Source organism: Plasmopara halstedii (assembly GCF_900000015.1).
Source record: "Plasmopara halstedii genome assembly, contig: Scaffold_2956, whole genome shotgun sequence".
Lineage (NCBI taxonomy): Eukaryota > Oomycota > Peronosporomycetes > Peronosporales > Peronosporaceae > Plasmopara > Plasmopara halstedii.
In genome coordinates this window covers 1,737,520-1,750,572 of record NW_020189861.1, presented here as the reverse complement: position 1 = coordinate 1,750,572, position 13,053 = coordinate 1,737,520, and the positions used below count along the sequence as shown (strand labels likewise).

Sequence of the window (13,053 nt, the reverse complement as noted above, 5' to 3'; positions counted from 1 at the left end):
TTGGAGTAAGCGGATTGCGATCTGCTAACTCATACTTGGTTCTTGTAAAGAACGAAAGACCGGTGACCTAAAGTACGCTTCCTCAAGCGCTAAGCTACGGCAGCCCCGCTGCACATATTGATTAGCTTTTACTATAAGATTAGGACAACTAAGGTTTTAGATATGGGCGGCTCTGCCGCAAATTAAACAAATAAATACAGCTTCTATTTTGAAAGGAAGAATGCATTTGCCCTAATTATGGTTTTGGGTACCCTTGAAGGTAGCGGATTGCGATTCGCTACACTCGTACTGGTTCTAGTATAGAGCGTAAGGCCGGTGACCTTAGTTAAGCTTATCTAAGCAAAGAGCAACGGTAGCCCCGCTGCGCTTGGTAGCACTCGTAGTCAATCTACGCCTGAGTCGTTACGACTGATCCTATGCGGGGATGAAGCATGTCTCCTATTTGTCTTAGGGCATGCAGGACAGCCTTAGAAAGCCGATGTCCCCGCGTGAACCTGAGCCTTGTGAAGCGATAATAGCGCGCATAGAAGCGTTTTTGAACTATAGAAATGCTCTAAGTTCATCATAAATCTTGACGGACGAGGACGAGAATTAACGTCGTCGGATGGCTTAATTATCTTTCATCTTTTTTAACAGCATCACTTCTTGATGACTATTGCTGCTCATCACTTTGTAAGTTGTTGCGATGCCGTCAGCATTATCACGGTCACTCTTTTGCCAGTAGGAAGTCCAGTACACTTGAAGTAGGAATGCTGCTGATGATTTAAAAAGCGCGATTTATTTGCGGTTTTCTTGTTGCAGGGCTCTGTGAAGAACCAGCACGTCATCAACCGAATCATTGTCGAGCGAGTTGATTTGCTTCTTGCGATATTTAGGCCTGCTTCCGGAAAGAGCGTTTCTGCAGGCTCTGAAGCTAAGCATATTTCAGTTTGATCTTTGCGAGGATAGGTGCAATCCTAAATTGCCGTGCCACCATACGATCCTATCAAAGTTGTCAGACTCTCTCTGTCTGCCCCTGAAGTACGCTCGCCAACCGTCCACGTGATCACCGATAACATTATCACTTAAGTTGTGAGATTAAATCCACTTTTTCTTCTGAATCGACTACTGATGGTCGTTCGTCGTCTTCTTTGTCGTCTGACTATCTTCCATTTGTGTTAACAGACTTCCTCTTTTCTGTCTTCCCCGCTGATGGTTCTATTTCTATAGACACAAGAGTTTCTATAAACCCTTTTAGCAGAATCGACAAGATGAGTGTGCATCTCGCTACCGATGGTCATTAATGAAGGTCCCATATGACTAACGATATGTACGTGTATATTGTCGTCAAAAATGTTATAAATCGCTCAGGCTACCCGTGAGACTGAAGAATGCACTCCTATACTGTTCTGCGGGGAGGCTACGGCAAGCATATATAGTCGAGTAGTACGATCCCTCAATTTGTAGGATACAGCCTCAAAGATTTCAAGAGGTTTCTGAGGTCTGTCTGCATTTCAGAGCAGGCTATGAGGGTAAAGTCGTTTGTAACAGCTTGATCGATTTTGCACCCGGCTTAGCAGGCGTGATAAATGCGGTAGCGATAAATAGAAAGTCTTTGGTGCTCCAGAAATATTCTCAACTGCTCGATGAAATCTCCAGCTTGCCTTTACATCTTATAATGGCTTCTGCTGGTCTCAGCAATTTCTCCTCCAACAGTAGCACCACGTGTCAGCCTCTTCAATCACCCATATGGCTTCTGTTTCTGACACTTAAATGAACACTCGAGCAATACAGAGAATTTGCTCCTGCTTTGGCCTTGACAAGAAGTTTTAGCCCCCTTAAGCTTCTTCCAGCAGATTGAGCTCGGTCCCATGACAAACAACTAGCTGGAAAGAATATGCAGTACATCGTATGTGCACAAGCGCGGTGTTTTCGAAGGCATTTAATAATTTGCTACAGTTATCTAAAGCTACAAAAGAGACGCTTCAGCTCAATAGGATGGAGAAAGACGTAATGAGTACTCCATCGGAGGTATGGGGATATGGCACCAGCATTTTTTCGCACGTCTACCAAATCGATTGAAGTTCCAGATGAACTAAGCTAATGTAAAGACATTCCACAATACGGCTTGTCAACCTTAAAAGTCCAGAAGCGGTAATTTCGTTGATAGTCCCGACAATAGACACCACATCTGTCCAAAGCTGACCCCCTCTAAGAATACACTTCTCATTCGTCTTCAGCTAACGTGCTGTCGAGATCGATGACGGTAGCGGAGATCAAACCATAAACCTCCTGAGTTATTAAGACTTAAAAAGTGACAGTGGCTCCAGCTTCATTCCAGAAAGAGTGATATGCCTATTCAAGGTTAGTTTTTTGTTGTAAGGAGCAATCCATTCGATGCACTCCCCCAAATTTTGATGACGAGAGGGTTTTCCTTCTCCTGTTCCATAATTGATATTATTTCCCGCCGTAATAGGTGCTATCACTGCTCCAACAACCTTTGGCTCTCTCGCTGCTGCTGAATTGTGTAATGTTTGTGGCCTTTCGAAATTTTTCCCGTACTGTGGTGGACCGCAGCCCTGCCAATAGAGCAGGGTCAAAGGAGGGAGAGGTAGTAATGCGTTGTTGATCCTCTTCACTTGTTCTTTTGCTCCAGTAAGGTGGTGGTTGGTGGTGACGTTGCTGTCTCAGCTCCTCGAAAAGCACTTTTCTTTTGAAAAAGATATCGTGGTTGAGAGACCATCTGTTGCCGGCGATGATGACCGTGATGAGGAACCGGCGATGGAGCGGCAGCAGGCTGGGTTGGTTACTGACTCTCCAAACGAGAAGCATACCCCGACCTACATCCAGGATATGAGTGACAGAGCCCCTCCGAAGTATTCCTGTCTCTCTACTGGCACATTATTGTTGTATCTTGTTTGTTTTCTTCTTATCGCTGCTAAAACACTTTGGTGAGAGTTCGGATAAACCTTTGTTGTCTAGTGTGAGGACGAGATAGCTGCAATTTAGTGGTATAGGGACTGACAACACTTGTCATTATTGATACTGCTCCCTGGGTGGTAGTTACTAAGAGTTGTTAAGGGGAAAAATGGAACTATGACGGGAGTCACACGTCATTATCCCATGAAGACGACTCTAACAATGCTGAAGTCAACCTTCCCCTTCACATATCGCGGCAAAGAACGGTCACTTTCTATCGTAGCAGTAAGCGCAGCTTCATCAGAGAGAAAAGGCACCGAAAGAAGAGAAGGAAGCAGAAAAAAATGACAATGAGGGCTTGACCGAAGAAAGCGGTGATCAAACAGAAAAGTGACGATAAGCGATAGCCAGCCTCGAGCCGATCCTTACAGACTCTCATTCGCGCCAAAAGTAACTGCCTCTCTGTCCAGTTTCCACGCTCGCCTCACGCTTAAAAGCGGCGAGACAACAGGAAGGTCAATTGGCAATGACTCACAATCAGCAACGAGCTACTTTCTGCTCTTTGTTCGCTCGACGACTTTTGGTGAGAATTTCAGAAGATTTCATCGAACAATCAAGTGACTTGCACAAGTGATTTGCGACGGAAGCTTGTCGACGATGCCTTTGCATGTGGTCAGTATTTCAATGATTGATACATTTCGTACGCTCGCGAATATGTGATAAGCCGCTTTCAAACCGTTGCCATAACGTTAGCTCATATTTGGCTCATTTAGTAAACCATTTTGTAGTTGTGAAAATGCCAAATTTGTGTCGATAACACGAGGGTTTGAAGAAATACTCTAAACAATATATATAGTATAAAATCTTTTTTTTACGTATTATCATGTATGTATATAGTAGAGCAGCGACGGCCTTAAACGTTTAAGTAGCGGCGACTACGGCGCACTGCCAGAAGGCGAATCATACATTTGATAATTCGAGTGCGACTTTACGCGCGAGCGACTAAGATTTCTTGAACGTGCGCTGCCGGGTGTGCGAGCACTCCGACGAGATGCACGAATTCGACGGAGCCGTGTGCGTTCAGCCTCCATCTCACCCTTGGTACACACCATTCCATTTTTGAGCGTCCCTGTCGTGAACAAAATCCCAATAGCAGCTACACAGCATCCACTTAATGCAAATAGGTACAAATATGGACCGCCATTTCCGGCTTCGTTCGATCGAATATAAGTCGCACACACAGGCAGAAGAAAAAACACCATGAAATAGCCAGTTACCGATACGGCACGTTGACTCGTCTTAAAAAGTCCCACACACGAAACCCAAGGCACTGACGTGATACCAAGTCCCGCAAAGAAGTAAATTAATAATCCCAGAATCTGCAACAAGACAAATTCATTATGACCCGAGAAAAACGGGGAATGGTCATTCAGTCCCAATACTACTGCAAGCACTGCCATTGGCAGCAACGTGCAAAAGAGAATGCGCTTGTGATCAATTCGATCCATAAAGAAAAAAGAAAAGAGAGCACCAAGGAGTTGCATGGCCATACAGTTGACAAATGTGTACGTCGCGTCTTCCATGCTGCGAAACGTATTTGACATATACATGTTGACACAGCCCAGAAAAATACTAGACACAAGCATCAACATGAGACCCACCAAGAACTTTAAGAACAACGTGCCTCCACTTGCACTCGAGTCATCACTGCCCGCTTCTTCATCACGAATCATTCTTAGCTCTTCATAAACACTCTCCTTTCGCCGTAATATAGTCAGACAGCGTTCACACGACTCAAGACCTTTGCGCATATACACCCAATACGGACTTTCCGGGAAAATGTACACAGCTGGTGTCATAATGGACAAAATAATAGTCGCAATGAACACTTGCCACACCCATCCGACTTCGTCCGAAGATGAGGAGAACCAAGCGGCAAATAGAATGCCAAGGATAAAACCACAGCCTAAAAGCAGCAATGCTTTTCCACGCATGTCACGAGTTGAAATCTCGTAAATATAGACAGCCAAGGTTGGCATCAGCACACCAACAGAGCTCCCGAGTAAGCAGATGCCTGGCAACAACAAGGCTTCGCCAGCTGATTGCACTGCACTGACTCCAAGCATTCCAGAAACAGTCAACAGACCACCAAGCACAATCGTCAAACGTCGGCCGATAAAGTGATTAAGAACTCCTGCCAAAAAGGTACCAAAGATGTTGGCGAAGTAGAAAGCGTATGTGACTGTACCATCACCAACGTTGCCATCAAGCAAGCTGTACGTTGTAGCATAACTCAAGAAGCCAGCAGTACTTTCAAGTGATGTGAACAAGTGAAACATCCAGCCACAGCCAATGCCGCCCAACATCCCCATAAATGCAGCTAGTGAGAATGCATACTGGGACGAAGCTGAAACGACTTCAGAAAAGCCTTTATTGTACATCATTCTCGTTTGCACAATGTTTAAAAACGGAACCGCCGACATAATCAAAAGCGGGATAATCATGGACACAGAAAATACAAAGTCGAAAAAGAAAGCCAGTTGCTGGAACATGCCTACGGTGGCAATAGACGACGAGGCAAAACTGTACATACGCGCCATTTCATTCAGTCCATACAGCGCAGCCATATACCCAAAAAAAAGAGATATGGCACGAGTAAAGCTTAAATCGAAAATTGCCATTGCTATGACGAAATATATGATCACTGCCATCGTCACTGTACATGTGTACATGATAGCACGAACAGTTGCTTTGATGTTGCGCATTGTGCCATTTACCGTCCCAAAGAGTCCCATGGCCAAGATCGTAACCACTGCAAATGCAAAGACAAGTCCAACGGTCAAAATTTCCCATTCGAGTGCTACAACATACCACATGAGCACAAAGTGGCGACATTCCCTAAATAACACCGTTAGGCGAGCAATAGGTTTCGAGTTGTGATATGCTTTCAGCTCGCCTTTCCACCACCCAATCCATCCTCCAACCATCACCTGGTCTTTGTCAACGTAATCTTCAGTAGCGTACATCCACTTGGCCCATGTTGCAACATCTGCTTTCGTCTTTTCCCAATCCAGTCCATCCGTATTGAAAATGTATGGAGCCACGAGCCACACGACAGCAATGACCCAAATGGCAAACGTTTGTACGCCAAAACTTTGTGACGTATCACAATATTCAAACGCCAGCGAATTCTCTTCACCAGCCACAGACGTATCACAAATTTCGAACGCACCAAAGGCTAAGTACACGAGACACAAGCCGATGAGTTCCATGGCTTTGCGGTAATGACTTGACGCGTAGGCTTTATAAAGCAACACAAATGTCTCTCTTGTAATTTTAAACCCACGACCAGTAGCTTTATAACTTGCTTCACCATGCAGCAAATTGTTATCGAAAAAGTGCATGGTCGTGCCAAGTTGAAAGATGAAAAAAACTGGACCTAAAGTGAACACCATTTCTAGAAACTGTACCAGACCACGTAATACACCCATTTCAGCAAAGTATACGCAGATCAACGGCAGCGATAGAAAAAGCCCTGCTTGGATATAGTACTGCGTATTATACACCGAGTCCATGTCTTCAAACACCCGATTATCAAAGCCATAGGTCTCGGAATTACCCATAATCACTTCGGTCGAATTCAAATTGTACACAATTTGTGACTGAACACCCGATAAGGCAATATACACTTTGCAGTACATATACACAAACGTTGTGACAATTGTCATCCAGGTAGCATAGAAAAATCCCGTATGGGCATAGAACATGGAGTTTAGGCGAAAGAAGTCCATAAACTGACCCATTCGATGAGCTTCACGTGACAACGACGTTTCACCTGCGCCATTGCCCAATTTGCCTTCAAACATGGAGATCTGTGATAATGCCACATCTCGTCCTTTACCACACTGCATAAATTCCACATGTGTCACGACTCCACCACGCAACGTCGTGTTAAATCCAGCAAAGACATCTTCCGACAAGTTGATGCCCTTAGAAGCTTTCGAGACACCACCACGAGTGATGGCCAAAACTTTGTCAAACACGTCAGGATGACCATAATGCATTCGTACACACAATGGATCGGCCAGCACACGCTGTGATAGCGTTACGAAAACCAGCTCTTGCCACGTCTTGAACTTTGCCAACGAGCTGGCATTTCCAGTGAAAATGTGCTCACGCATACCAATGATTGAGACCGGTTTCTTTGATGGATGCAAATCAGCAGTACATAGAAGTTGGGGCATCTTCAGACACTCTTCAAAGTAATGCTGTTGATTCATGTCGATAGTCTGGACAAACTCGCCTCGAGTAAAGGGAAGGGCATTGTTCTGATTCTCTGGTTTTCCTTCTCCAAGTACTGGGTCACCTGGTAGCGAGTAGCGATAAACTTCAACAATCTCGTCAGCTTCGCTTTTGATCAACACAGTATCGAAAATTTTATCTCCATTGCACTCCACAGTGTCCACGTACGCTACACGCAGATTCGGGTACTCTCGCAGCAAATAGTCGATATCTGCGGCTTGCGCCTTTCCTTCGAGACGATGTTTACCATACACTTGGCACGCGCAAACATACGAGAACTTCAGCCGCACCATATCTTGCAATTGGCTCTGCTTCTGCTCTGGGGTCTTGCCAGGACTCGACCCGATTTCAAGCCAGTGAAGAATCTTGATCGCATCCTCGTACATCATCATTCCTTGCACTGTACGCGCCAAAGTTTGACCACGATACGAAGCCCACAATCGAATTTCTTCTGGGTACTTCTTCTGCGCTTCTTCAGCTGAACTCACATCAACACGTTCTAAGAAATTGTCCCATTCTTCTTGGTGAATCTTGGTCAGGTATTTTAAAATCGTCAAATTCTTCCCATCTTCTTCTACTTGCTGAAAAATTGGATGGTTCACAAGGGGATCATTCAAGTCTTTCAGGGAAAACAAGACTGTTTCAGCATAAAATGGTGTCACAACCGAAAAACTGCGCATTTCCTTGATCGAACGCAGCTGCGGGATGTCCATCACCAGCGATTTCATAAAAAAACCAAGACGACGTTGCGCTTCCATAGTCCGAGGCATTGCTTCCGATCGATCCAGCGACAAGAGCAAACACGCACGTGTGGCAGCACCCATAGCCGTGTCACTGCAAAACAAGTTGACCAGTCCGCGCGAAGCATACATGTAGCCATTGGCACTTGTGCAGAATTTTGAGTTGCTGAACTTACGCTGCAAGGCTGGATCGACGCAAAACGACTGAACATGGTTTAGAAATGTTTCCATTTTGGCCACAAAATTGCGTATGACCCCCATCGAATGAACTTGAGTGTTTGGAATGTGTTGTGACTGCACATCTGGATCCGGTAAGTCAAGGATTTCCTCCAGTAAATCTACTGTTGCAAGACGCAAAGTGGCCAACTCACGGACATTAAACGACTTAAGGAATCCACCATTGGCCGCCAGCTCCTCCATCATACGAAACCCGTCCACGACGTCCGCGTCGTCTGTGCCGAAAAGTGCACTAATGACGTACATACTGGCAGTAAAGAATGATCGATTGGCCGATAAACAGTCATTCTCCACCAGCGTCACGCGCAGCTGAGACTCACCTTTGCCTTCTTTGGCTGCTTTGATAACCAATCCCACGGCTTCAGTGAGTTTCCCAGCCGATAAAAACACTGGTTCAAAAACTTCTCCGGTGCTTCGAATATCGTACTGAAGTACCGCTGCTTCTTTATCATCTAGTAAATCCCCTACCCGAAACGAATTAACTATCTCATTCCAAACTACCACAAATCGAAGCATCATTTGCGACTCGTATGCAGCCGCCACGGCACTGGCACGGACATTATCCATACTACTCGTAGGTGCATCACTGGATCTTGCGAGCAGAGTCACAACTTTCTGGTCAAACAACTGTGGGGCCACACGAAAGGCTTTAGTCATTTCTTTTCCGCCATGAATCTCACCCGTTTTCATAAGAATACCCTGAAATCCACCCAATAATGCCTGAAAAATAGTGAAGAAAATTTGAGTGGAATAGTTAAAAATGCACACGACAGGAAGCCATAATGCCACAATGATACCGATATTGTGAAACGATACCAGTGAATTTTGATAGTCGAGATGCATATCATAAATGCTTAGGGTTGGAAGAATCAATGGACGCACGAGGATCACGTAGGCAGTAATGGATTCGATAATCCATAGGCCAATCCAGAACGTTATGTACTTGATCTTGTACGATAAAGGAGGCATCATGTCTTGACCAACATAACAGCTTTCCCCCTCACGTACAAACTTGACGGCAAACGTACTATTAATCAGTTGCGGCGCAAACGCTTGGGTTAGCAGGATCAACACTCCAGGCAGAATGTATGCACCACACAGTGTATAAAGATTATCAAGCAACATCGTGTCTCGGTCTTCATTCAGTGGTACATAAATCATGATTGCAAATAGAATAGCAAAACCACCATTCCAGATAATGCGAGTGCCCAATGCCATACCATACGTGAGAGATCGGGAGCTTGTTGTGGAACTTTCTTTTGAAACGAGCAAATGCCATCCGTGGCACACTTCCATGACACATTTAAAAAAAGCCATCAAACTTAAACTGAACGGAACGGCCACAATCGCCACTCTCAAGTCACGAGTGCTGTAAGGTGCCACTACGTCGCCAATGCTACCAAATTGCGCCCAGCCACCTTGACCACCATCAGGTGAAATCGTTACAGCAAAGGCTAATACTGTTAAAAGGACAAGCAACATCATTTGAAATTGAAAAATTCTGTAATAATTCAGTACCATCGTAAAAATACTGCGGTGTTCATAAAATGTCTTGCCATGATTTTGAGTCAGTTCCTGACCTACTTGTGTCACCGGAATGCTCAAACAGTGAGCTTTCCAAAAGTATTCGTTGATATCATCGTAATTTCGAATTTTTACATGCTCTAGAGGCATTCCTAGCGCGTTGCGCCGCTTCATGTTGCTCGCTTCTCTCCAGATTGGACGAATCACTTGGTCTAAGTACCACCCCTCCGGCTGTTGTTCGTTGCCTTGTGGGTCGGCATTCACCATCGTCAGCATCTGGTGGAATAGATAACACAGACATTCAGGCAAAAGACGAGCATTGGCAGCTTCTCCCCAAATCAAAAAGTAGAGCATCACATCCATATACAAATTGCCAGCAGAAGTTGAATTTGGCACGTTATTGCCTGTATAAGTGACTGGCGTCGCATGCAGAAACTTGCACCACGAATGATAGTTCATAAACAATTTATTGGCCAATTGCAAGAGATGGTGGTCGGCCGCGTCGGTCGACTGACACCGTGCCTTGCCATTAGCCAATAAAAGCAATACATGTTCTCGCTGATTACTCACAGAACCTTCTTGAAACCCAAATTTTGCCCTGAGAAACTCGCAACAATAATCTACAGCAATCTCATCGTCCTGTGCCGTGCCTTTAGTACTCGAAGGCGTCATTTCCATCGTACTGAGGCGCTTACTAAATCGTTCCGAGCGCTCCGACTTGTTGCGGCGTCGATCAGCATCCAGCTCAAAGTAGTTAGAGCTTGCGCGCCGACGTCGGTCCGTCTCACCGTGTCCAGAAGGCCCGCGTTGCGCCATAATTGCACTGACCTTCTTCTCGCACAAAAGTCAAAAGAAAACCTAAAGGAAATGAACTGTCGAAATACCCGCGCGCGGGTAGCTAAAGCGACAGGGCGTGGGACACAAACCAATGCCTCACGTTCCTTCCTCTCTTCGCTGGGGGTTTCCCGTTATGACCGTCACTATCACTCTGTTCAAGCGTGCGAAAGAGGGAGTGCGCACAGGGATAGGGTTACTAAAAATCATGCTTTTTGTATGGAAACGGTCATTGAAATATTCGGTATGTATGACCAGAAAAAAGTCAGGATGGTTTGTGACCAATCAAACAAGAAAGAAAAAGAAATGTTCCTTAGCTGCGAACTTATGGTTCAATCTGCCTTGCGATCAAATTATAGTGCGAGTAGCTTCGTCTACAAAACGAACGATAAGGTGGCAGCACTTGAACGCAAAACGAGTTAGCTGTTTACTACGAAGCAATTAGTAAAGTCTGTGACATCTCATTCGAAAGCCGAAGAATCAAAGAATCGAACATTGTTCTTAATAAGGGATTTGGCACTTGATTTGATCGTAAAAATCCGGCATGCATATTTGTGTTTCTCGCTCCACACTTTTTGCATCAAATATTCAAGTCGGAAGCTCCCCAATGAGATACCATCCTGAAGCGTTCCCTTCGCGAGCTGTCAGCGGTGATTGAGTCAAGAAATGTTTGAATCTGCGACAGCTCGCACGGCACTTGATCGATTCGCATAGTGTACCGCTACTGTACATGCGTACTTTGGAAGATAGGTCATGCATGTTAGAAATTTTAACCAGACGGCATCTCTGGACTGTAGTGTTCTTTACTAGGTGGGAGCATACCATATGTTATGGTGGGACCCACTAAATTAGTATGCCTTTTGAGGATGGGAGATATTAAGGTTACAATAATCTGTTTTATGCGCCATGGCGTCATCGAATGTGTCCTAGCTACAGCAAAGCGCTCTTTAGCAGGACTAATCAAAAGTTATTCAACAATGTGGCAATATGATACATCTCTCGATTGTTTGAGATATCAGTCGATGTACTCGATAAGTACAAAGCAAAATCTCTACCTTGGATGAAAGTTGTTGTTGTTTCAAGAGCTTGAAACACCTGCGTGAAGTAATTGCAAACAGACATTAACGCGAAAACAGATAGTAGATACATACTTGTGGATGACCGCCAAGGCAAAAGCGATTTATCTGCTTGTCACGAAACAGATTGGCTTGTGTTTTCAGTTGTACGCACGATTGGGCAGAATGGTTTCATTTTTGAGCGTGTGATTGTAAATGTTTACTGATGGCTACATACATACCAACTTTTATTTCTAATGGCAACATTATAAAAGAAATAAACATTCGGATTCAAACAGATGTCTACAAATAAATACGTGGGAAATAATTGTGGCCTCTCGTCATCTCTTGACTTGTACGGACCACTTTTTCGTACGTCATCCCTTTTTGGCCTCATTGCAAGTGTAGCGGTTTGCTTAATAACACCTTGCTCGACGGAGCATACTTAACAAACGTTCTCGGTCCCTGTTTGTGGTTACGAATCTGTTAACTTGCGAATTGATGCAATATATGATATATGCATTGTTTTAGGCTTCTCTTCCTTTCAAGAACCTTATTGTTGAGAGCTCACACATGTCTACAGTGTGTGAATCTACAGTGTAGCTGCAACAAATTGCATGAGACGCCATATACCAGTGCGCTCCTTAATACGGGCGCAATATGCAGCCTCGCCCCATCATTTCCAACATAAAATTAAAAATATTTAATTCAAAGGCGATTCCTCCTTGGCTTGATGTGTTTAGCAATTGTGGAGTACTAGCTCACACCGCCTATCAGTCTTAGCCGGAGTACCAACGTCAGTGACCGACATAAAAGACAATCGTTTGCCACAACTCTGTCGCTTGGTCGAATACCATTGGCTAGGGTGGCCGTAATTAGGTACGTATCGTGCTATTGGAACGTACACACTAGTCTTCTCAAAAGTATTAAACTTGTTCTGAGCAGAACAATGCAGTCCAGTAGAGAAGGAGTCAGTGGGTGTTAACATCCCGTGGAACAATTCATTTCTAGTAATGGTGAAAGAGAATAGCTTGAATTCCGTGTTCTATTTTCATGGAGATACCAGACTTGTAATACCTGGTTGTAAAGTGCCATTAAGTGCAATGGTGTGGCCATGCACCTTACGCAAATTAAGCTTTGACTTTACGAGTTGGCTTTGTCTAACGCGAAGTAATACGCATAGAACAAATTCGTACGATCTAACAAGCTTAATACCATGTCCTTACTTGGATGATGCTAATGTAGACTTGAGGACCGCGGACAGTAAATACTGCTGATCAAATGGGAAAATGTGCTGGTGCAACATCAACAGACGTCGGTGAACGCACGGCCAGTGACGACCATCTAGAAGCCGCTTATGATAACTGTCTGACCCGCGTAGTGTAGTGACAGTGTAAATCTCATTCTGCAGCGGGGTTGCCGTAGCAAAACGCTTGAGAAAGCATACTTTAGGTCACCGACCA

General features: G+C 44.6%; 3 protein-coding genes across 3 annotated transcripts; 2 read left to right on the top strand and 1 right to left on the bottom strand.

The window, feature by feature from the left end:
• Positions 1 to 1,977: 1,977 nt before the first annotated feature.
• Positions 1,978 to 2,934, top strand: PHALS_06453 (uncharacterized protein; the record flags this gene model as incomplete). Its single annotated transcript, XM_024719741.1, has 3 exons — positions 1,978 to 2,010; positions 2,456 to 2,590; positions 2,671 to 2,934. The coding sequence occupies 3 exons, from the start codon at positions 1,978 to 1,980 to the stop codon at positions 2,932 to 2,934; spliced, it is 432 nt and encodes a 143-aa protein (XP_024585010.1).
• Positions 2,935 to 3,833: 899 nt separating this feature from the next.
• On the bottom strand, positions 3,834 to 10,517 carry PHALS_06452 (callose synthase; the record flags this gene model as incomplete). The annotated part of the gene is made up of 1 exon (XM_024719740.1): positions 3,834 to 10,517. The coding sequence occupies one exon, from the start codon at positions 10,515 to 10,517 to the stop codon at positions 3,834 to 3,836; it is 6,684 nt and encodes a 2,227-aa protein (XP_024585009.1).
• A 1,372-nt stretch (positions 10,518 to 11,889) lies between these two features.
• Positions 11,890 to 12,575, top strand: PHALS_06451 (uncharacterized protein; the record flags this gene model as incomplete). The annotated part of the gene is made up of 3 exons (XM_024719739.1): positions 11,890 to 12,000; positions 12,351 to 12,469; positions 12,536 to 12,575. The coding sequence occupies 3 exons, from the start codon at positions 11,890 to 11,892 to the stop codon at positions 12,573 to 12,575; spliced, it is 270 nt and encodes an 89-aa protein (XP_024585008.1).
• Positions 12,576 to 13,053: the final 478 nt, after the last annotated feature.